A 24,056-nucleotide genomic window follows, 5' to 3' on the forward strand; every position below is an offset into this window, starting at 1 on the left:
ATCATCTTGTCTTCAAATAAAGACCATTTTACTTCTTCTTTTCTAATCTAGATGCCTTTTCTTTTTCTTGTGATTGTATTGACTAGAACCTCCAGTACACTGAGTAGAAGAGCTGACATTCTTGCATTATTTTTCCGCCATTAAGTATGATGTTAGTGGTAGGGTTTTTATAGATGCACTTTATCACATTGAGAAAGTTCTCTTCTCTTTCAAGTTTGTTGACAATTTTTATTATGAACTAGAGACCCGGTGCATAAAATTTGTGCATGGAGGAGGGGAGTATGTGTCCCTTAGCCCAGCCTGCACCATCTCCAATCTGGGATCCTTTGAGGGATGTCCAACTGCTCGATCCTAGGATTGGGCCTAAATAGGCAGTTGGACATCCCTCTCACAATCCAGGACTACTGGCTCCCTACTGCTCGCCTGCCTGCCTTCCTAATTGCCCCTAACTGCTTCTGCCTGCCAGTCTGATTACCCACTAACCTCTCACCTGCCAGCCTGATTGATGCCTAACTGCTCCTCTGCCAGCTTGTTTGCCCCTAACTGCCCTCCCCTGCAGGTCTGGTCACCCCTAATTGCCCTCTCCTGCAGGCCTGGTCCCCTCCAACTGCTCTCCCCTGAAGGCCTGGGTCCCCCCGCTAACTGCCCTTTCCTGCAGGCCCAATCGTCCCCAACTTCCCTCCCCTGCTGGCCTAATCTCCCACAACTGCCCTCCCTTGCAGACCTGATCCCTCCCAATTGCCCTCCCCTGCTGGCCATATTGTGGTAGCCATCTTGTGTCCACATGGGGCAGCCATCTTGTGTGTTGGACTGATGGTCAATTTGCTTATTACTCTTTTATTAGATAGGATTGGCTTTTGTCAAATGCTTTCCTGTATCTATTGAGATGATTCTGTGGTTTTACCCTTTATTAATATGATATATTACATTAATTTATTTAGGAATATTAAAACACTTGCATTCCCACGTTGACTGCCACTTGCTCAGTGTGTATAATCCCATTTCTATGTTGCAGGATCAATCTTGAAATATGGTAGCAACCATACTTGGGTAAAAACTGCTGTTAGAATTTTAACCCTGCCATTCTGGCTTCGGCATTCCTTACTGGCTTAAACAATAGCGCAATAGCGTAGTTACAGGAGATTGATTCCCACTGACTCAGTAGCTTCAGGGGTAGAAACTATAGATAACCTTTAGAGATTAACCTTTGAGTTCTGCTTCTGTATTATCATTCTGTTTAAGCAAGATAGGGCCACATTCCAATGTTCCCAGCCTTTAGAATTTAGAACAAAGGAAAATTCCTGTGGTTTGAACCTTTAAAAAGACTTGCCTACACCTGGAACAATGTGGTCATGTGGATTCTACCTGCATGTGGTGCTCTCATGGCCATCCTGGCCAGTTTTTCAAGAAATCCTTGCCTGCTTTTTTTTTTTTTTTTTAATCAATCATCAGCCTCCGGTTGTCTTATTTTGAACGCAGGGTTCAACCCCACAACAAATCTGACTTTTAAAAGTATTCTGACTTTGGAGGAAATGAGAAATTAGTCAGCTGAAGTGGTCTCTTTATAAAATTTTGAGGGTTTTAATGATATTCTTAATAATTAGAAAATTCAAATATCAGTATCTCTCATTATAACCCAAAGGATTTAAAACATTTTTATTGAGTATAATCTATGTTCCAAAGTCAACAATGGAGACTATGTTTTCAAGCTATGCATCTTTTTACATTATACAAATGCTTTATTCATCTGCATAAAAGGGGTCAATTCAATTTTGTGAAAGCTTACTATTCATTTCTTAGTGGTATTCTTTGAGATCATTATTCATCTTATTTCATTATTACAATTATAGACTCAATCTTAACTTTTCTAAAAGACAAAAAATTAGAAAGTTCAAACTATGAAATTTTAATACCTAGTTTTTAATATTTGTCGTATTCAACAATGAACATTACAGATTCATCCCCATGTATGTCCCTTTCTTTCAAAGTGAGTTTAAAAAGTTCATTCTCCTTTTTACAAGCTAGAAAATATCCTCTATACAATGAAGACTCAAACTGCATCTTATTGTCATGTCCTGGAACACTTCTCATAAAGAATATTATCTCATTTTCTTCATTATTGATATCATCAGGAGGACTCATTTCCTATAGAGAGAAAAATATTAATTTTTTTAGAGCATGAACAATCAGAATATGTGCAGTTTATTTTGAAGTGTATTATTGCACAGAACTAAAGAAGTTTTTATTTTCCCAAGTTAAGTTTAACAACATATCTCAGCATATAGAAATACTGATCTCCTTTTCCTCTGAATTCCTAATCTCCTATTCTCCTTGTCTGCTTTGGCTGATCCTACCATGGAATGCACATTCAGGTCTAGCTCTCTAGTTTTTCCCAATTTATTAATCATATAGCTTTCTTCTCTTTCTCCCATTGCTCAAGATGGAGTCGAATTCTAGCAAAAGCCACAACCTTTTTTGGGCTAATGTCATTTCCAACCATTCAGAGCTAAATACATTGATGACCTCCAGCCATAGCCTAGCCTAGCTCTAGTTTGTGAGCCAACTGTGAGAGAGTCAGAAGTGGCAGTCATCTCCACTCCGTCCCTCCCTTCATGGGGGCTAGACCTAAAACTTACTGTAGACCCTCTTCAGCTGTTCTAGGGTTGAGTCCTTGATTTCTGTTTAGCCTTACCATATTGGCTTAATCAGCAGCCTTTGACTTTTTCCTACCAACTATTCCAGTTCCATAGTAGTCCTGAATTTCTATTCTGAAAGTAGTCTATTGGATGTCTTCTGCCCTGGAAGGCCAAATTCTGATTCCTATATCTTTCAGACACAGAACAGGGTTTTCTCAAGAATGGCTAGATCATTTAAAACTATAATTCTGCCAATTACCTAACTGACAGGCTGCCTATACTTTTTTTTTTTTTAGATCAACCGAAGGACTTGTATACATGCATATAAGTACAACCAATGGACACAAAACTCTGGGGAGGGAGGGTATGTATGGGAGGGGGGGCAATGTTAAAATATGTACACAGATAATAATTTAATAAAAAAATAAAAATAAATATATTTTATTGATTTTGTACAGAGAGGAAGGGAGAGAGACAGAGAGTTAGAAACATCGATGAGAGTCATCAATCAGCTGCCTCTTGCACACCCCCCACCGGGGATATGCCCGCAACCAAGGTACATGCCCTTGACCGGAATCGAACCTGGGACCCTTCAGTCCCCAAGCCGACGCTCTATCCATTGAGCCAAACCGGTCTCGGCAGGCTGCCTATACTTTTAAAAAATATTACACCATATCTACTTTTTTTTTTTTTTTTTAATATTTTTTGTTGATTGTAGAGAGCCCCTGGGAATGCACATAGATATTCTTTAAATTGATGTCAGCTGAGTCTGAGGTGACTGGCATGTCCGTTTCCTGGAAAAGGCCTCCCCCAAATGTCGGGAGACTCATCAGTACTGACTTCTTATCTTTATCCACGTGCTGGAAATGAGGGATTGAATAGGACGTTGGCTCACCCAGGCCATGATATGTTAAATCCAGTCCTAATACCTGGAGTGAGGGAATGAATAGGACCTGGGCACACCCAAACTCCTCTGATCCTAAGCTTTTTAGGAAACCCCCCTTTATTCTTCTGGAAATAAATAAATGTGCTGTGTGGCTCAGGTCATCATCTGTCTCTTCAGCAAAAAGGGCAGCGACCCACCCGGGACCCAGCTTTGAATCTATTTCTGTGTTGGCTCTCTTTATTTCATATATTTCTCAATCCCTGGTCTTCCAAGAACCTATTTCATCTCTCTTCTGGCGCTGGATGCGGAGAAGGGAGATCTCCACCAACTCAGGCCCCCGCAATTGGTTTATTTTATTTACTTTTAATTTTTTAAATATATCTTTATTGATTTCAGAGAGGAAGAGAGAGGGAGAGATAGAAATATAAATGATGAAAGAGAATCATTGATTGGCTGCTTCCTGCATACCCCTACTGGGGATTGAGCCCAAAACCTGGGCATGTGCCCTTGACCTTGAACCAGAATCAAACCTGGGATCCTTCAGTCAGCAGGCCAATGTTCTACCCACTGAGCCAAACCAGCTAGATCTGGTTTGTTGACCATACTTACTTTTCAAGATGAACTACCCTGTTTCCCCGAAAATAAGACAGTGTCTTATATTAATTTTTTCTCCCAAAGTTGCGCTAGGTCTTATTTTCAGGGGATGTCTTAATTTCGGGGAAACACGGTAGAAATTTGAGGACCACCCAAGGTTCTTTCTGTGTTAATCCTAAAACTGTTGATATTTGAACTTAATTTTAACCCCATGGCAGCAAAAATTCTCATGATCCTAAGGACTGCCAGAAAAAGTTCCAGATCCAAAATAACTTTCCAGCATCTTCCTAAGATGTCCAAAAGAAGTTTGGGTACCTCCCAACTTTTCAACCAATTATGGAATTTATAGTTACAACTCTTAACTTTGTCCTTTATCAATAAGAGGCGGTCCTAAATTAATAACAGTATAGACCAGTTCTCCCACTGACATGTATTTCTGTAGCTGACTACAGTTATCCCAGAATTTAGGAAGAGACCTTAAAACTGGGGTTTGAATGTGGGACTAAGCTACTCTAATGTATAAGTGAGAAATAATCCTTAGCCAAAACTTCAAAAGCTCTAGAAATATTAGAAGGAGATGAACCTGTTAGTTCAAACCTGGCATGGAAAGTTGTGGTTGAAAGTGGGGGTATGGATAGGTAGAAGAGGCGATCTCTAATCATAGTTCAATGTGACATTTTAGAACAGGGGAAGGAAATCCTGGGGCAGTAGCTGTCCTTGGTTTTGGTGTTGATTATTCATAGCCATCATAGGAAAGGCACACAGTAAGTGGATATGGAAACAGCGCTACATAATGAAACTTGAGTGCTCCAAGGACCTATGGGATTGTTTGCATCAGGAGGGGTTGAATTTGAATACAGAGAAAGTTAAGCCTGACCTAACATCTGTTTTTTTTAAAAAAATATATATTTTATTGATTTTTTACAGAGAGGAAGGGAGAGAGATAGAGAGCCAGAAACGTCAATGAGAGAGAAACATCGACCAGCCGCCTCCTGCACACCCCCCAACAGGGATGTGCCCACAACCAACATACATGCCCCTGACTGGAATCGAACCCGGGACCCTTCAGTCCGCAGACCGACGCTCCACCGCTGAGCCAAACCGATTTCTGCCACTAGGTCATATTCTAACTTCAGTTCCCATTGCTCAAGTATTTTACTGGCAAACCCTCAATCAGAAACTCTTCAAGAGAAAAAAAATGGAGAATAGAGAAAAAAAGCAGTGGCCAGAAATAATTTATACTTGGCTTTGAGATACATTATACCATTGCTTTCATAGCTAATCTTGTTAATTTTATTCACTTAGCTGTACATTAAAAATAACATATATCAACTTGTTATATGTAACAACTTTAGGTTCAGTCTTACCTTGAAGGAAATAATTTTGTCCTTACAGGAGAGAGTAAAATTTCCTCTACAGTTCACAGAGAGGGCTACTGCCAAACCTCTAGGGCGGCTATCTTTATATATATGTATTATAATTTTAGTTGGATTCTCTGAAATAACAAATGAGAACACTAGTTAGAATAATTTTTGTAAATCAAAATTTATGGACATTAGCCAAAGGATAATCCTTAATAGACCCATTACCCATCCCACATACTGTGATCCAGCCAGTTGGTGGAGGCGATATGCAGTTGCTCAGACATTCTTTAAAACACATTCAAATATGCATCACAAAAGCAGTAACATTTTGAGTGTTTAAGAGATATTCTGAACTCTAAAAAATTGTTTTATACTTTTGCTTTTCAAGAAATGTATTTTTATTGATTTTAGAGAAGAAGGGGGAGAGAGAGAGAGAAACATCACTGATGAAGGGATTTATTGTTCAGCTGCCTCCTGCATAGCTCCCCCTACTGGAGGTCAAACCCACAATCTGAGCATATGCCATGACCAGAATCGAAGCAAGACTTCCTGGTTCACAGGTCAACCCTCAACCATTGAGCCACGCCAGTAGGACTGTGTTTAACTTTTAAATGCTAAATACAATATTAAAAATCTGGCTGTTAAGGTAAAAATTCAGGATTTTTCTTTTTTTTTTCTTTTTTTTTTTTTTAATATATTTTATTGATTTTATACAGAGAGGAAGGGAGAGAGATAGAGAGTTAGAAACATCGATGAGAGAGAGTCATCGATCAGCTGCCTCTTGCACACCCCCTACCGGGGATATGCCTGCAACCAAGGTACATGCCCTTGACCGGAATCGAACCTGGGACCCTTCAGTCCCCAAGCCGACGCTCTATCCATTGAGCCAAACCGGTCCCGGCAAAATTCAGGATTTTTCAAGGGTGCACATATACTCTTTCAACTCTGCCTAAATGGTGATATTTGGAATTTATACCTTGGAAAGCACTGTAAACTTATTCATTTCCTAAGCACTCTAAATTTCTGATGGGAGGCAGACTTATTTGAAATGCTTGAGGCTTATTTTTAATTTTGAGTTTTGAAAATGCTATCAGCAATTTCAGCCAGTATGAAGGATCCAATTCTATAGAAATATTATCCAGTTCATGCAATTAACAATGAAGGAACTCGTGATCCAAATGTAGGCCCAGAGTAACATGACCCATAAATATGTCTTAAAAATTTTAAAAGTAAATTTATTGGGGTAACATTGGATAATAACATTATATAAATTTCAGAATACAATATCTGCATACACACAACCTGAAACCTAGTTTTCCATCACCACGTATTTGATCCCATTTACCCTCTTCATTCTCCCCCCCCCAAAAAAAACCTGGCAATATCTTTATTATATCAAATTTTCAGCTCAACTACAATATTTGGATACTCTATAAAGTTTCTTGTAAGTGAAATTATTACTATTGCTATATCTTTTCATTTAAAGACTAAGTCTATAATAGAAAAATGTAGGCAGTAAAATGGAATAAGTATTATACTTGCATCTTTATGTCTGTAAATATATTTTATTTTATTTTATTTTATTTTTTAACATATTTTATTGATTTTTTACAGAGAGGAAGGGAGAGAGATAGAGAGCTAGAAATGTCGATGAGAGAGAAACATCTACCAGCTGCCTCCTGCACACCCCCCCACCGGGGATGTGCCCGCAACCAATGTACATGCCCTTGACCGGAATCGAACCTGGGACCTTTCAGTCCGCAGACTGACGCTCTATCCACCGAGCCAAACCGGTTTCGGCTGTAAATATATTTTAAAAGTACCTCTACTCTCAGAATCAGTCATATCCTCAAAAATGGCTTGTCTTCTCTGGTCAACGAAGAGAACTTGGTTGTTCAGATTTCGTATGATTGACCATCTACGTTCAAGCTTGCCAAAGTAGTCTGATTCCAGGTTTTCTAGAATGGACATTAAATCTCATTAAAAATACGTGTGTTTTTTTTTCCAAAATTTACAGGCATACTATATATTTCAATTTTCAGTAGCTACTGATCACAATGTTCTGCTACAGAAGCAGCAAAGATAAAGTTGCACAATGTTCTTTATCTACTTCCAAAGACAACTCTTGCTTCTTAGTATCACCCAGAACTACTCTACCTCTGAAACGTTAAATTCAAACACTCTGCTTTCTAATCACAATCTCCTATCCTATTTGTTTTATACTTTTCCTCCACTTCACTGAGTCTTCCTGATTTTAAAATAGGCATTTCATTCCTCTCTAACCTTCCTGTCTTCCTTTCATTTTCTATGCAGTTTGGACCTTAGGGTTCATCATTTGTCTACCCTTTTGCCAGCCTTTCCAAATCCAGACTCGTTTGTTTATTTAACTTTCTACTACAAAACTCCAAACCTGGATGCTGAGTGTCACTGGTAATTATATAAATGCACAAACTGGTGCCATTGCAAGCATATATTGATATAAATTGTCAGTACTTTTTTTTTTTTTTTAAATATTTCAGCACCCGTTTTCATAACTCATAGCTATCATTTCAGATCTTCCTTAGCCTCCTCAGGATCGCTACATCATCATCTCTGCTTTCACTTTCTTTCTTCTTCTTTTTTTAAAAAAATATATATATTTTATTAATTTTTTACGGAGATGAAGGGAGAGGGATAGAGAGCTAAAAACATCAATGAGAGAGAAACGTCAATCAGCTGCCTCCTGCACACTCCCCATTGGGAATGTACCCTGCAACCTAGGTACATGCCCTTGACCAGAATCGAACCTGAGACCCTTCAGTCGCAGGCCAATGCTCTATCCACTGAGCCAAGCCGGTCAGGGCTCTGCTTTCACTTTCAATAAATGATTTCCTGCTACTTCACTTACAAATTTAACTGGCACCAGTCATTTCCTTATCCCTCTTGTCCCAAGGAAAATGTAGAAAAGATGCCTCCTAAGGAATCTAAGGCTAACTCTACTTGTGCTCTTATGTATATTCTTCTGAAACCTTCCCCCTCCCCCACATTTTTTTAAGGTATTATATGTGTACATATTTTACCATTGTTCCCCCCCACTCCCATACATCTTCTGAAACTTTGATTTACCAATCATCCCCTCTTCTCTATCAACACAGCAATTCTATTTCCTTGATTTTTTTCCCCCTAAAGAAACAGTCAGAAAAACGTGTAAATATTTTTCTGCTATAATGCTTATGAGAACACTGGAAACAATTTAAATGTCCATCAATTGGGGCCTAAGCAAATAAATTTTGATATTTCCTTACTATGGAATGTCATGAATCTAATATAACTATAATTATTCTTTGCCATGGAAGGATTTCCATGTGTGTTAAATTAGAAAAAGAAACTTAGGAATAGTATTACAAACACACACACTCATACACACGCACGGGCAAAAGTAGGTTTACAGTTTACAGTAATACAAATAATACAAGAATACAAGAATAAGATGTGTTGCACGTGCTCACACCTATAAACCTACTTTTACAAACATATATTAAAAGAGGTACAAAAATAATACATCAAATGATATTGATTATTATTTCTAGGTCTTTTTCATGTTTTTCTTTTTTAGTTGCCTGAATTATTTATAATAAACACATTATTTTTATAATCAGAAAAACAGAAAACTGTTTTCATTTTGAGATTTAAAACTCCTCCACCAATCATATCCTATTCGGTAGCTAGCCTTGTTTCTTCTTTTAATAGTGGAGCTTCTGGTAAGAACTATGTCATTCCCTTACTTTCCATTCACTCTTCTACTCGTTGCAATCTCTCTCTGCCTCCATTTCTCCACCAAACTTCTTTCAGCGAGCCAAACTCCCTGTTGCTAAATGCAATAAATGTTTTCCTACAGTTTGTTTTCAAGGCTGTAAAATTCAACATAGTGACTATTATCTCCATCTTGAAAATCTCTCCTGGGATTCTATGGCATTCTCTTATTTTCTTTTCCCCCCCATCTTCTTTGGTTACTCTTTAATTTATTAGCTTCTCTTTCTACTGCATCCTCAACATAGACATTCCCCTGATTTAGTCCTTGGATTTTACTTTCTCACTCCACACATTTCCTATAATTTGTCTTTTTATTCCTATAGTTTCAGCTGTCATCTCTATGCATAAGCCCCCTATAGCTGTATCTCCAGCCCAAATTTTCATCCTGAGCCCAGAACCATTATGTCAAAGAATCTACTGTACATTTCCACTAGGATATCCCACAGACAAGATACAAAACTAAATTCATCATCTATCTTCCTTTTTGCTCTGCATACCACTTTACCCTGCTTTTCTCCTTGTGCTTTCTATTTCACTAATTGTACAAATTGACTAAGAGAAAATATAGGCACTATCTTTCTCTCTATCCCTTTTCTAGTCCAATCACAAAATACTTGGCTTCTTCCAAGTATTTATTAAATCCATTCATTGCTTTTCATCGGCACCCCATTATCCATACCTAATTAATGTCCCCATCATTTCTTACAAGGACAATAGCTTCTTAATTGTCATTCCCCCTTTTTTATCTCCACACCAATCTCTATATATAAAAGCCCAGCGACTGGAACAGTGGAATACCAGAACTGGAATGACTGGTGGCTATGATGTGCATTATGACAGCCTGATCTGAGCCCAAATTAGACCCCTACCCCTCTGACTTGGCCCCCGATTGGCCTCCAATACTCCAATCCAGGGTGGGGCTGGCCAACCACCCAAGGCCCCATCCCCTTACCCACCTGGTCTGATGGTCCCCCATCTGCTCAGGCCAGCCGGATACCATCTGTGCACAAATTCATGCACCAGGCCTCTAGCTCTTTATACTGAAGCTAGAAGGACTTTTTAATTTTAGTTAAAATTATCTCTGAATTTTAATGAGGCACATGACCACCCAAAATAAAGTCAATGGAATATGAGTAGAATTGATGTGTATGACTTCCATCTAGAACCTTTAAAAGGAATAGGCTAACTTCCTCTTATTTTGAACCCTTTCTTGCTAGCTGGGATATGGACCCAGGAAGTGTGGTGATGATTTTCAAGTATGTGAATGAATTAAACAACTAAAGTATAATGGAATAACAAGACAGAAAAATCTTAAGATCCCAATAACATCAGGCTGCATCCAACTACAATAATCTTGAACTGCCTACTTGGACTTGTTGTTGAGAGAAATATTTCCTGTCTTATTCTGTCACCATATTTTTGGATCTCTTTGTTCCAGCAAACCAATCTCCATTCTAGATCATGAATATGTTGCTTAATGAATCCCCATTACCCAAAGATAAGGCCCAAATTTCATACCTTGAAATACAAGAACCTTCTTGATCTACATCCTATTTATCATTCTCTCATCATTCTCCTCCCATTCTGAAGTACTCTTGATTTCTTAGCTTGAAGTACTCTTAGCTAACTTCTAATACTTTCTCTTAGCTAACTTCTATTCCCTCTTCAAAAATGTCCCTCCTTCAAAGTGTCCTCCCAGATATACTGGGCTGAAATAGGTGCCCTTTCTGTATGTTCCCACAGCATCCTGTTCTTTAACATACCATGTTCCAATTGCCTTCCTTAAGTGACTGCTTCTCCCTATAGGATCCGTGATTTGCTTGTCACTGTATCCTAGTGCCTAACAGTGTCTGAGATACAGATGCCAACACAGGGTGGCAAAAACAGATTTACAATTGAGAGTAATCAAAACAGAGTTTATTTTTGTATTATTATGTATTAATAATTGTATTGTTTTCCATACAAACAACTGTAAACCTACTTTTATCCCCATATATATTGAATTAATAAATGGAGAGTAGGGCAATCTCTAAAAGACATGAGGAGTTACATGCCATTATATCTCAGGGAAGCTAGAAAACAAACAAACAAACAAACAAAAAAACAACCATGAAGGAATAGTATTTTTAAGTTACTTTTTTCATTTATAGTCCAGTAATGATCACCTTAAAAATGTGGAAAGTGCTATTTTTAAAGAAAACTATGAGAAACTAATGACCTTTAACAATCTGGACATCTGTTAGAGGATCACAGACCAGATATGGGTATGATCCTCTCTGAATGTCAGAAGGACAAGGGCTGGGTACATCTACTTCTTGCAAAGACTCAATTGTTCCCACCTTCCCCATCTCCTCTACTTTGAAAATATTTTTTCCTTGGGAGCCTCCTAGGCTTCTTCCAAAAGCATTTCTGAGAGAGAAGGTTGAAGAAGAAAGATGTTCTTGATTTTACACTACAATTTTCAGGCTTCAAATCTCCTTTCCCCATGTCCTCTAGAGAATCCATGACTTCCTCCTAATCTCACAATCTGTGTATTAGGCAAAGTCTGTTTTGTAGATCAAAGAGTTGGAGAATTGCCTAAAGTGTAAAAAAGCAATTTTGTTAGAGGTTCTCTTTTGTATCCTTTATGGACAGCTTTATTACAGCTCTGTGCTACTGGGTCCACATTGCTTTGAGGGAAGATTAGCTTCTCAAATAGATTGGTACTAGTTTCTTTCAGCTAAGAATGGTGATATGGATGTGTCTGTGTGATGCTTAAGTAGCTATTTTTACTTTAGTAAAGAAAGAGAAATAAATTTATACTTTACCATCATTTTCACCTAAAGGGGAAAAAAGAGAAATGAAATGTTAAATTCTATATTTCAACTCAGAATCTCCCCTCACCCTACCTTTTGTTACTCTTTTCTGCCACTTCCCATTATTTAACTGCTCTCTTACTGTTGTTGTTGGCTCTATCAGAAATCTATATATATAAAAGCATAACTGGTAGCTATGATGCACACTGACCAACAGGGGGCAGATACTCAACACAGGAGCAGAAACCACAGGCATGGAAATATGGAACAGACTGATGAATCTAGGAGGGAAAGGGGTAGGGGAAGGGCAGGAAGAGATTAACCAGAGATCTTATATGCATACTAGAGGCCCTGTGCATGGATTCATGCCAGTGGAGTCTCTCCACTTGGTCTGCACCCTCTTACAATCTGAGACCCCTCAGGGGATGTCAGAGAGCCGGTTTTGGCCTGATCCCCACAGGATAGGCCAAGGGACCTCACCAGTACACAAATCCATGCACCATGCCTCCAATATTATATAATCATCCACAAGGTCCCATAAAACAAAGCTCATTGGATAGACTTAGCGTGTTCTCTGGTAAGTTAGATATAGAACCTAAATCCAGGGCTTATAAATATAAATTTGTAACAAAAAAGAAATTTTATGAAGTGACAGATTTTATTCTTAATCAGTGGAAGGACTTTCTATGAAGCTTTCAAATGAAGCCAAATGGCCCATGGAAGACCAATCATAAGGATCTTTTTATTTGCCAGATATATTTATATTATATGGTACAGCTCACTCACAGATTTAATGTATCTCATATAATTTGCCAGTTTACTTAGGGAAATTGTATTCCTTGAATTTACCCAGTTCTGTGGAATTATCATGATGTGCACTAGCTTTCACCTTGTAAATAAATGGGTTACTGCTAACAGAAGTGCCAGGTCATGTAGTGGACAAATGTTGGGACCATGAATATATTATGGTTAACTTCCAGAAGCCCAATTTTCCTTTTTCCAGAGAAGAATATCATTAGCATTACAATGGAATTTGATAACAATAAGGAGTCACTTAATAGTTCATCTCACAATGCCTTTTCTAGTTGAATACATTAATCTGAAACTTGTGTTTGGCCTATTGCTTTACACTTACCTATAAAATAAAGTGTGTTGTCAATAAATTGCATTTTCACAAAATTGATGCAATTGTTTTCTACTGCTTCAACAGCCATCTTTATTCCTAATGAAAGCAAAGAGCCGTCTGTTAAAAGGTAGGGATTCTTCCTCTTTCACAAAAGGGATCTTTTACCCCTTACTGGTTTGTACTACCTCCAAGCTCAGGAGTCAGTGTATTACCGAGTTTGCTGACCAACACTCTGGACATTTAAAAGATGCCGGGAGCCTTCTGCTTATGCATACATGTATTCATGCATTCTTTGTAAACCATCAGATGTTTGGAATCTAGAAAGCATTTTCTCATTAAACAATGTTACAAAGGGTGGATAAGTGTTCCACTATAAAACTGAATTATATTATCAATATAAATATAAGTTGCCAGAAATACACCTAATCTTGTCCTTTAACTACAGATTGGTTCTATCTGTCTTACAACCAGTGGGTTCCTGTGCATGAGAGACTGAAGGTTTATCCAAGTGCTAAAGGGGAGGTAATGAGAAAATGGCATTCCACCTGGAAGTGAGGCAGAGGGGAGGAGGCTGAAGGCTCTGGCATCTGAAGGCCCTCTTCCTCCTTAAGCCACAGAAGTTTTTTATCTGAAATCTGGATATTATGCTTTTTATACAAGTAATACATAAATGCAATCTTTCTGTAAAAAAAATCAAATAATATAGGATATGAAAATGTCAAAAATTCTTCTTTTTGCTTTTCTCTCCTGCCCCAGACTATTCCACCCACTTCAATAAGGTGTGTATACTTTCAGATCTTTGTCTGTGGAACAGGGATTCTAAATCTGGGAAATTTGGGAACTTGGATGGGGGAAAAGCTAGTTTTACCATTGTTTGGAAAATAATACCATTGTGTGGAAAATAATACAATAATTAATAAATAACACAAGAGTAAACTGTGTTTCATATACTCACAACTGCAAACCTACTTTTGCACCACTCTATTTATTTTCACCAATTTCTAAAATTTAGAAGTTCCTTATATTATGTTATAGAAAACAAATCACAGAATTATTAGTAGAAATGTCACTGACAAAAATACAGATTTGTTATTGTGTTATAATTGTTGCAGAGATCTTGAAATATATTGTTTAAACTCCTTACTACTTTAAAATATATGGAAGTTACTAGTCCTACTAGCAGATCATATTATTTAATGTGTTAATAAAGAAGCACATATGTACTATATTAAAATTTGTTTAAAAATTGGACACTATTTTAATATAATGAGTTTTCTTTATAATCCCAAGTATGTATGTATATATGTATTTATTTAATTAATTATTTAATATATTTTTATTGATTTCAGAGAAAAGGAAGAGAGAGAGAAATAGAAACGTCAATAATGAGAGAGAATCATTGATTGGCTGCCTCCTGCACTTCCCTTACTGGGAATTGAGCCTGCAATCCGGGTATGTGCCCTTGACCAAAATCAAACCCAGGACCTTTCAGTTCGCATGCCAACGCTCTATCCACTGAGCCAAACCGGCTAGGGAAATCCCAAGTATTTAATTGCATGCAGGTAAAAAATTACCTGAGAAGAGGTCCAGAGACTTTATCCAGATTGCCCATGGAGATCTTTGCCACAGAAATGATTAAAAAGCTTTATTTTAGAGTTTAGGAATATGTTGGGTCCCTGAGAGCAGTTTTGGTTGGGGTTCCAAAGAAGGTAGTTGAGTCACAATTGTTGTTGGTATATATAGGAGTGTTTATAAATATATGCTCATAGGTAGAGAACTGACTCGATTTTTTTCTAGCATAGTCTACTAAGGCTAAACATGCATAGTAGAGGAATCAGAAAATTAAAACTCAGTTGCAAAAACTTAATCCAAATTAAGATAACACCAACTACTTGGTGACTTTTTAACAGGTTTATCTAGGTGCAGTTCCTTATACACATACAAGTGTGGATAGTTAGTAAATTGTGTGGATAGTTATTAAATTGTAGATATATATATATTTATATATATATTATATACACTGAGTGGCCAGATTATTATGCGTTCAGAGATCATAGTAATCTGGCCACTCATTGTATATCCTATATAATAAAAGACCAGTATGCAAATTGTCCCCTCTACCAGGAGTTTGACCAGCAGGCAGGCTGGCCAACTGCCCATATCCTCTTCCCCTGGCCAGGCTGGCCAGACCCCACCCATGCATGAATTCATGCACTGGGCCTCTAATATATATACTGAGTGGCCAGATTATTATGCATTCAGAGATTTTATATATATATAGACTAGAAGCCTGGTGCACAAAATTTGTGCAATCAGGGCCAATTGGGGCCTTCCAGATACTGGCCAGGGCCTCCTTTCTGGCTTCTGGCTGCCAGCTGGGGCCTTTCTTCCCTAGCTGCCTGCGATTAAACTCCCGGTTTCCCAGTCAAACTCCTGAGGGGACACTTTGCATAATAGCCATATTAGACATAATCATATATATATGATAATGGCTAGGGTAGTCTTCTATACAAGTTTTAATATTATGTAATGCACACATATTTTATGAAAGTAATTCACCTGAAAAGTACTAAGTAGTATGTGTAGGAATTGGGTGAAATTACTAGTGTTTGCTACAGTTTTTGGTTAGTCAGCGAGTAAATGGATTTAGAGAAGAACACAATTACTTCAAAAAATACTACTACTACCACACAATTTTTGAATTCATTCATCTATTAATTGTTGAGTATCCACCATGTGTTAGGCATGGGGCTAGAAACCTGACACACACACATGCAGGAAACTTTATTCCTACCCTTTGATTACTCAGAATCTAGTGGGAGAGACAAATGTATAAAATGACAAAATAGTATAAGTGTTGTAATAACTGGATTTACAAGAGATCTTCTCTGGTGGTTAAAGAAGGCTTCTTAGAGGAAAAGATGATTGTGCTGCCTTGGAAGAGAGGTAGGCATTTTCAAGGCAGGGGGAGAGCATTCCACAAAGAGAGAAGACTGTGAGCGAAAGCCAGGAGGCAGGGAGGCTGAGAGAATATGGCTTGTTTGGAGCCTCATCATCCCCCCTGTAGTTAATGCAAATGCAGTCACATTTGACAGGAAGAATGCATTTCTGAAGAGCTCACCTAGGTCAAGATTAACTGTTTCTTAGGAATAAGTATAAAAGTATGTGAGGAGGTAAATTTATACTATTTCCTTGGGAATATGTATAAAAGTATGTAAATCTACAATGACCAAAGTAGATTCTTTCTTCATCTTTCTTAGCATTATTACTATTTGCAGTGTGCTCTCTCGACACAGGCCATCATGGTGGTACTTAGACATTTTTAGTATTGTTTACTTGCATCTAAATTTTGTCCCACTCTATTTCTTTGTTTTTTAGCACAAAGGTAATCATACTCCTTAGCACTCTGATAACATCATTATCAGATATAAAAATATTTAAAATGATAATAGTAGTGAATGTTAAAAAATAAATAGCACATCAATAGCTGTACTAGTATGTCTCAAGAATTTCTGAGATAAAGAATAGTCTCACTTACATAATACTGACATGGCCGCAGATAATTCTACCAGGTATCAGAGACACTTCCATGTGACAGTAGTGTTAACAGTGCACAACTCAATTTGGAGCTCATGTATTTCCACTTTGCCTATAAAGTGAGACTATTATTCGCTTATTATTTATTTTTTTGTCAATCCTACCCCAAGGTCCCGCACATGTCCTGACCAGGCTGAGGCTCAAACCTGCAACCCAAGTACATTCCCTTGACAGGGAATTGAACCTGAGACCCTTTGGTGCACAGACCAACGCTCCAACTACTGAGCTTCATTGGCCAGCGTAAGACTATTATTTTTTTAAAACACATTTTTATTTAGTTGAAAGAGAGAGAGAGAGAGAGAGAGAGAGAGAGAGAGAGAGAGAGAGAGAGAGAGAGAGAGAAAGAGAGAAAGGGAGAGGAATATACATAGAGAAACATTGATGAGGGAGACATGGGTAGGCTGCTTCCTGAACACCCCTTACTGGGGGTAGAGCTGGAACCTGAACACATGCCCTGATTGGACTTGAACTGGACTTGAATTGGAGACTTCTTGACCTCTTGACCTTGGGACAAGGCTCAGACAACTGAGCTACAACATCCCCTACTGGGGATCAAGCCCAAAACCTGGCATGTGTTCTAAATGGGAATTGAACTGGCTACCTCTTGACCAGTCGTGCATGGGGCAATGTTCAAATAACTGAGCAACACTGGCCAGCCGTAAGGCTATTATTTTTATATTACATTCGTTTGATTCTGCCTAATTCAAGTCACATAAATTGCAACTTGCAATGAAGTTTGGTTTGACTAAAGCTTGTAAAGGAGAGTCAGATTATAAAGACCTGTTTAAGCTGAAGAATTTGCAATTTTTTTTCTGAAAAAATACTGCCTTACTTCAAGAGAAAGATGTGGCCGAGACTGGTTTGGCTCAATGGATAGAGTGTCAGCTTGGGGACTGATGGGTCCCGGGTTCGATTCCGGTCAAGGGCATGTACCTTGGTTGTGGGCATATCCCCAGTAGGGGGTGTGCAAGACTCTCTCTCATCGATGTTTCTAACTCTCTATCTCTCTCCCTTCTTCTCTGTACAAAATCAATAAAATATATTTTTTTTAAAAAAGAGAAAGATGTGTTCAGATTTATGTTTTAAAAAGTCAATAATCTGGCAGCAGTGTAGAGAATGGATTTGATGGGTAAGTCTGGACAAAAGCAAGAAAACAACCTTAGTGGCAATTTTAACAGTTGAGTAAGAGTTAAAGAGCCGGTATAATAGAAGGTGGTACCTGTGGGGATGAAAGGAAGAGGATGTAGTAAGAGAGGTTAGCAGCAGGACTTTTTTTAGCTGATCAGCTGAGGGTTGAATGGAAGAAGGAGGAACTGAGGATGACTTTAAAGTTTCTGACTTGAGCAATTTGTTGAGTGTTACCTCATTGACTAAGAAAAAGAATAAAAGAGAGGCTTGAGTGGAAAATAATTCTTTCAGTTTTGCAAATCTAAGAGAGAAGTGTCATAGGAGTCCAGGAAGAAAGGAGCTTCCGGAAGGAGCTGCTGGAAACCAGATACTGCAAAGCCCACAATAAACAAGTTTAAACTTGTTCATTGAACTTGACAATTGGTATAAGAACAGTTTGGGGAAAGGGAAGGTACAAAAGGCAGGTTGACAAAAATGTAGGACAGAATGGGATGGGAAAAAGTTCAGACAGGGAATACAAACTATTCTTTTAGGAAGTTTGGCTATAAAGTGAAGAGGGAGGGTGGTAGCTGTTGGGGGATATATAACTTGCAAATTCCAATTTCTGGCTCCAGATCCATTGTTCCAACTGTTAGATATACTAATGAATTACTTTCCCAAACATGTCCAAGTGATCTGTTCAACACTGAAACCGGGAAATCCTTCTTGACTCCTTTGCCTAATCTTTTTTGAAAAAATGTTTTTATTGACTTTTTTTAAGAGAGAGAGAAAGGGCCGAAACCGGTTTGGCTCAGTGGTAGAGCGTCGGTCTGCGGACTGAAAGGTCCCAGGTTCGATTCCGGTCAGGGGCATGTACCTTGGTTGCGGACACATCCCCGGTAGGGGGTGTGCAAGATGCAGCTGGTCGATGTTTCTCTCTCATCGACGTTTCTGGCTCTCTATCTCTCTCTCTTCCTCTCTGTAAAAAATCAATAAAATATATTTAAAAAAAAAAAAAAAAGAGAGAGAGAGAGAAAGGGAGAGGAAGAGAGATAGAAACATTGATAAGAGAAACATCAACATCAATTGGCTGCTTCCTTCACTCCCCCTACTGGGGATTGAGCCTCATGTGCTCTGACTGGGAATCTAATTGATGACCTCTTGGTGCCTGGGTCTACTATGCCCAACCATTAAGCCACCTAATCTTTTCTCTGTCTCATAAATACTGTAGATTATAACTCAGAAATGGATTTATAATTTGGTGTCAACCCCTCCATCTTCATCTACACTGTTTTCTTTTATTTATTTAATTTTTAAAATATATTTTTATTGATTTCACAGAGGGAGAGATAGAGAGAGAGAGATAAAAATATCAATGATAAGAGAGAATCGTTGATTGGCTGTCTCCTGCATGCTCCACACTGGGGATTGAGTCTGCAACCTGAGCATGTGACCTGCCCAGAAATCAAACAGTGATCTCTTGGTTCATAGGTTGATGCTCAGCCACTGAGCCACACCAGCCAGGCCACACTGGCACTGTTTTATGTCAAGCCCTCAACACTTCTTGAACTTTCTATTTTAATATTAATCTTCTTGGTTTTCTTGCTTCCAGACTCTCCCCCCACTACATACTGTTGCCTGAGTTACTCCCCCCCCCCCCCCCCCGCCCTTTTTTTTCTTCCCCTGTCAAGCCCTTCTTCCTTTAAGTCTCAGCTCAAACATCTCCTTTAGGAAAACTTCTCGACTTCTACATTTCTAGCTAATCATTCTCTTCTCAGTACCCACCTTTCCCAAATCCTCCCTCCTTCAGGCATCTGAAATAGCTCTTACATTGAATTATGATTATTTTATTTTTATTTTATTTTATTATTATTTTTTAAATATATTTTATTGATTTTATACAGAGAGGAAGGGAGAGAGATAGAGAGTTAGAAACATCGATGAGAGAGTCATCGATCAGCTGCCTCCTGCACACCCCCTACTGGGGATATGCCCGCAACCAAGGTACATGCCCTTGACCGGAATTGAACCCGGGACCCTTCAGTCCCCAAGCCGACGCTCTATCCATTGAGCCAAACCGGTCCCGGCTGAATTATGATTATTTTGATGACAAATAGTTCTGCCCAGATTTAGCCTAAATTTCTTTAAGATAACAAGTTATTCTCTTTTAAAAAACCTTCAACACCAGGAAAGAACTTACATGTGGTAAATAAATAAATGTTTGCTATGAGAAACTTGTCACCATGACAACAATGGATAAAGGGTTGGTAGAATTTTTATTTTTTAAGATTTTTTAAAATTGATTTTTAGAGAGAGGAAAGAAGAGGGAGAGAGAGAGGGAAACAGGATGTTAGATCACATGGGTTGCTGTCTCTTGCAGGCCCCTGACCTGGAATAGAACATTCAGTGCATGGACGACGCCCAACCAACGTGACCACATCGGCCAGGGCTAGAAATTTTTTCTGTCTTAAAACTTTTACTCCATCTTAAAGTCAATGAGAAAAAGAAAATGGGGGAAATTAAAAGCATATTAAAAAAAAAAAGAATGTTTTCTCTAATGTTCCTTCTCTTCTTTTGTTCCCTAGTAGTTAGTTTCTCTTGACTTCAGGTGTTTATTTTGAATTCTTTTTTTCTCTTGCCACTCTTTTTGTTAGATCTTATACATCTATGATTACAAGTATAGTGTCCCCTACCTCTTCCCTCAATGTTCATTTTCCTTTCTCATCTGTGCTCCTTTGCTTTCTTAATCTATAAAAATTAATTGGATAAAAATGTTGAAAATATTTTATCTAAGATACTCAAGAGTATTGACTTTAAAAAAAAAAGAGTTTTACATCATCTTAGAAAGATCTTCTCAGGCATATGCAGTGACAGTAGTTCTTTGAAACAAAAAAGTTTTAGTTATGCAAGCCTTAGAAACTAGCTGGGTTCTAGTGAATGTTAGAAAATTATGATAGAAATTAGGCCACATGCATCTCAAACTTGTCTGGGGCCAGTCATTTAATTAGGAAGGTCTCAGTTTTCTCATTTGGATAAACAGGAGGTTGAACGGTCAATCTCTAAGGTCTTTTCCAGCTTTAGTATTTTATCATTCTCAATTCTACATAAGTCTTAAGAAAAAAACACACACCATTTGTGGCAAATGCCCTAACTATTGTACTTCCGCATAATTCTAAAATAGCACGTATTGATTGAATATTTATTATATAGCCAGCACTGTAAAACTGGTAGGAGTTTAAGAACATATTATTAGATTAAAAATGTTCCAATGCTGTGGAATAGTATGGTATAAAATGAGGAGCGTATTACCTAACAAATTCCCTGAGATCAGGTATGTAGTCTTCTTGCCAACAGCAAGATTCAAAACCCAACTTTTCAGTTCTGTAAATCATTTTGTCCTTGAAAATTTTGCCATCTTATTAATATCTGTATGTGTGCGGGGGAGTAGACCTAGGTAAAGATTTACATAAAGAATTAATGGTAAGAGATACATAATTAATTGCTAACTACAGACTAAAAGCCAAAAGCCAACATGGAACTGATGTAGTTGGAATGGCCTTGTGTGAAAAGGAAAATGGAATTTAATCTTAAAGGATACTTAAAAGTTAAACAGATGGAAGAGGATTTATGTGGTGGTGGTGGTGGGGCGCTGGACTGAATGAGGCCACACTTTTTATGCTAGCAGGACAATCCAGCTGCCCTGCAGTGAATACAGCGTAAGGTGGGGTTAAATCATGGAGAGCATTTGAATTTAATTCCACAGACAATAGGAAAGCAGGTTACTGAGCTGACAGTGCATTCTGAAAGAGATTAGTGACAGGTTATGAAATTATTATAAGAATTCATGTAGAAATTCAAGTAAGAATTCATAATATTCATGTAGGGATAATATGAACAAATCAGATTTTAAAAGATATTTTAAAGGAAGATTTAATAGAACTCAAAATAGCTGCATATAGACAAAAAAAAAAAGAGGATTTTTAAGGGTGTCTTAATTTTTGTTATTCATACTTCAAAACAGATATTTATTCAGCCCCTTAGTTATTGCGAAATAAACCTCTTCTGGGGAATTGCATATTGCTGAACTGTAGCCCAGCCTAAAGGTGCCAGGGAAGCTTCCATCAGATGATCAACCTTTGGCAAATTTTGTATTTGCTTTTAAAATAATTGACTTGAAAAAAAATTGTCATAGTAATTCTAAGCTGTAATCTGCCTTTTTCATTCCCATCCTCTCAGGAGTTCACAATGGAGTTTACCAGAAGCTACATTCTGTGTGATATCACAGATTGCGCCAGCAGCAGATGAGAATGCAGCTGTCTTCAATTAAGCCAGACATTAAAGAGATTTGTAAAAATGAAAAACAATGTCACTCTTTATAGTAGATTTTTTTAGGGATCTATAATTTAAAATGTTATTTATACTAACATGTGATGACTTTTTGTTATTTTAAAGTAAATTAATAGGTCATTATCTTCACAATTTCTCAGTTTTAATGTCAAAGACAGTAAATGACAGCAGTACAGTAAATGACCTAGAGAAAGAAAAATACTTCAGGGTCCTTAGTAATTTATAGATATGTAAAATCAGGAGACCAAAAAGTTTGAGAATATTTGCTCTAAAGTGATACTCTCCACTGTTTGCTAAAAGAGAGAAAAAGTTTCTACTCTGGCTTTGCTATATTCCTAATGTTGTTACTGACTGCCCATCAAAACGATGTCAGAAAACTTAAATTTCTCTCAGTTGCTTTTCAGCTTATTTACCTCTAATTACCATGCTTGGGCTTCCAAATAAAGAAGAATGATATTGCTTACCTGTGCTCGATCGTTTCCTTGACGAAAAAGTGGTCTGGACGGTTTCAGGTTCCTTTCTTTGCAGGAGGCTGTGTAGAAAGTGCCAGCCCCTTCAGCAGAAAGCATCTAAACTACCACACTCCCCGCTGCCACTGTCGGAGGAAGAGGGAGGAATGAGGAAGAGAATTGGAGGGAGGAGACTGGGCACGTCTCGGACCCGCCTTTAAACGTGGGCTCTTTAGGGCACTAAATTGTCCGGGAATGTGGGTATTTCTTTAATGTACAATCATTATTTTAATGAAATAATTTCTTCTGTAAAAGTTGGAGTTCTAGCTGCCCTAAGTTTGTACCTCTTTCAGAAGTATATCCAAGCAACTTTTAAAAAAGCATCTACCAATTGGAAGCATTTTGTTCACATTAATCTGTTTGAGACTTTCTTCTCGTATTTCAGCACAAAACTTTCTTAAACAGTGCTGCATAATTAGCCCTATTAGAATAATTCATATAATGTAATTATAGCACCTAAAATGTAACTTTTGAGAAGTAGAATGTAAATATTACAGTCTTGGAAATAATTAGTAGTGACAAAGCTTTTTATACAATTTTTTCTTGAACATATGCTAAATCATACCAACTTGCTAGCAAGGTAATTAGCAAAGTGACTTTTGGTTTTTGCTTTTTTGCCAAAACAGAGACTTTAAGGAAACGGAGGTGGGGGGGATGGAGGGGGGGGTGGGGGGTGTGTGTGTCCTAGAGCTAGGAATAAAAATGCTTACATTAGCAGCTAGTTTTATTTTTTGTTTGTTTGGTTTTCAAGAAGATCATAAAAACATCATGCCCGCAGTAGTGATTATGAAATAAGTCTATGTCAGGGTGGTTGGAGGTACTTGGGATGGTGGTTATCAGAAGAGAAAGTGCACATTTAAGAAGTGTGTGATAAAAAAAGAGAGGAGTGTATGATAAGAATGTACATATAATTGAAATTGAGATAATGAGTTCTCTCAATTGTAATATCCAATCGGGCCTGTCAACATGGAAGTATAAAGTGGAATTAAACAGTGATCAGGAACAGAGGACCAAACAAGTTAATTTTAAATGGCTTATTGCCAATTACTTTTCTCCAACTATAAAAATGTAGAATGCATAACAACCAATTTCTTAGTTTTGGGACACACATTTTATTTATTATTATTATTTTTAAAATATATTTTATTGATTTTTTTACAGAGAGGAAGAGAGAGGTATAGAGAGTTAGAAACATTGATGAGAAACACTGATCAGCTGCCTCCTGCACACTCCCCACTGGGGATGTGCCCGCAACCAAGGTACATGTTCTTGACCAGAATCAAACCCGGGACCTTTCAGTATG

At 37.9% G+C, this 24,056-nt stretch overlaps 2 protein-coding genes across 5 annotated transcripts in view; one reads left to right on the plus strand and one right to left on the minus strand.

Annotated features, from left to right (window-relative positions):
• LOC311627404 (succinate dehydrogenase [ubiquinone] cytochrome b small subunit, mitochondrial) overlaps positions 1-24,056 on the plus strand; it is a 115,279-nt gene that overhangs the window by 41,187 nt on the left and 50,036 nt on the right. Inside the window, exon 1 of one of the 4 annotated variants that reach the window (XM_084893879.1) lies at positions 13,302-13,320. The exons of 2 other annotated variants lie outside the window; for them this stretch is intronic. The gene's annotated coding sequence lies outside the window, so the exon portion shown is untranslated. Of the gene's footprint in view, positions 1-13,301; positions 13,321-13,963; positions 13,973-24,056 lie in introns of those variants that run through there. One more of the 4 variants, XM_084893880.1, reaches the window with a different exon arrangement.
• On the minus strand, positions 1,902-12,047 carry IL18 (interleukin 18). The gene is made up of 3 exons (XM_084893925.1): positions 7,304-12,047; positions 5,484-5,611; positions 1,902-2,145 (listed from the first exon to the last, which is right to left on the minus strand). The coding sequence occupies exons 1-3, from the start codon at positions 7,449-7,451 to the stop codon at positions 1,921-1,923; spliced, it is 501 nt and encodes a 166-aa protein (XP_084750051.1). The 5' UTR covers positions 7,452-12,047; the 3' UTR covers positions 1,902-1,920.

The sequence above is a fragment of the Pipistrellus hanaki genome, assembly GCF_964339955.1.
Source record: "Pipistrellus hanaki genome assembly, chromosome: 9".
In the NCBI taxonomy this organism is placed as follows: domain Eukaryota; kingdom Metazoa; phylum Chordata; class Mammalia; order Chiroptera; family Vespertilionidae; genus Pipistrellus; species Pipistrellus hanaki.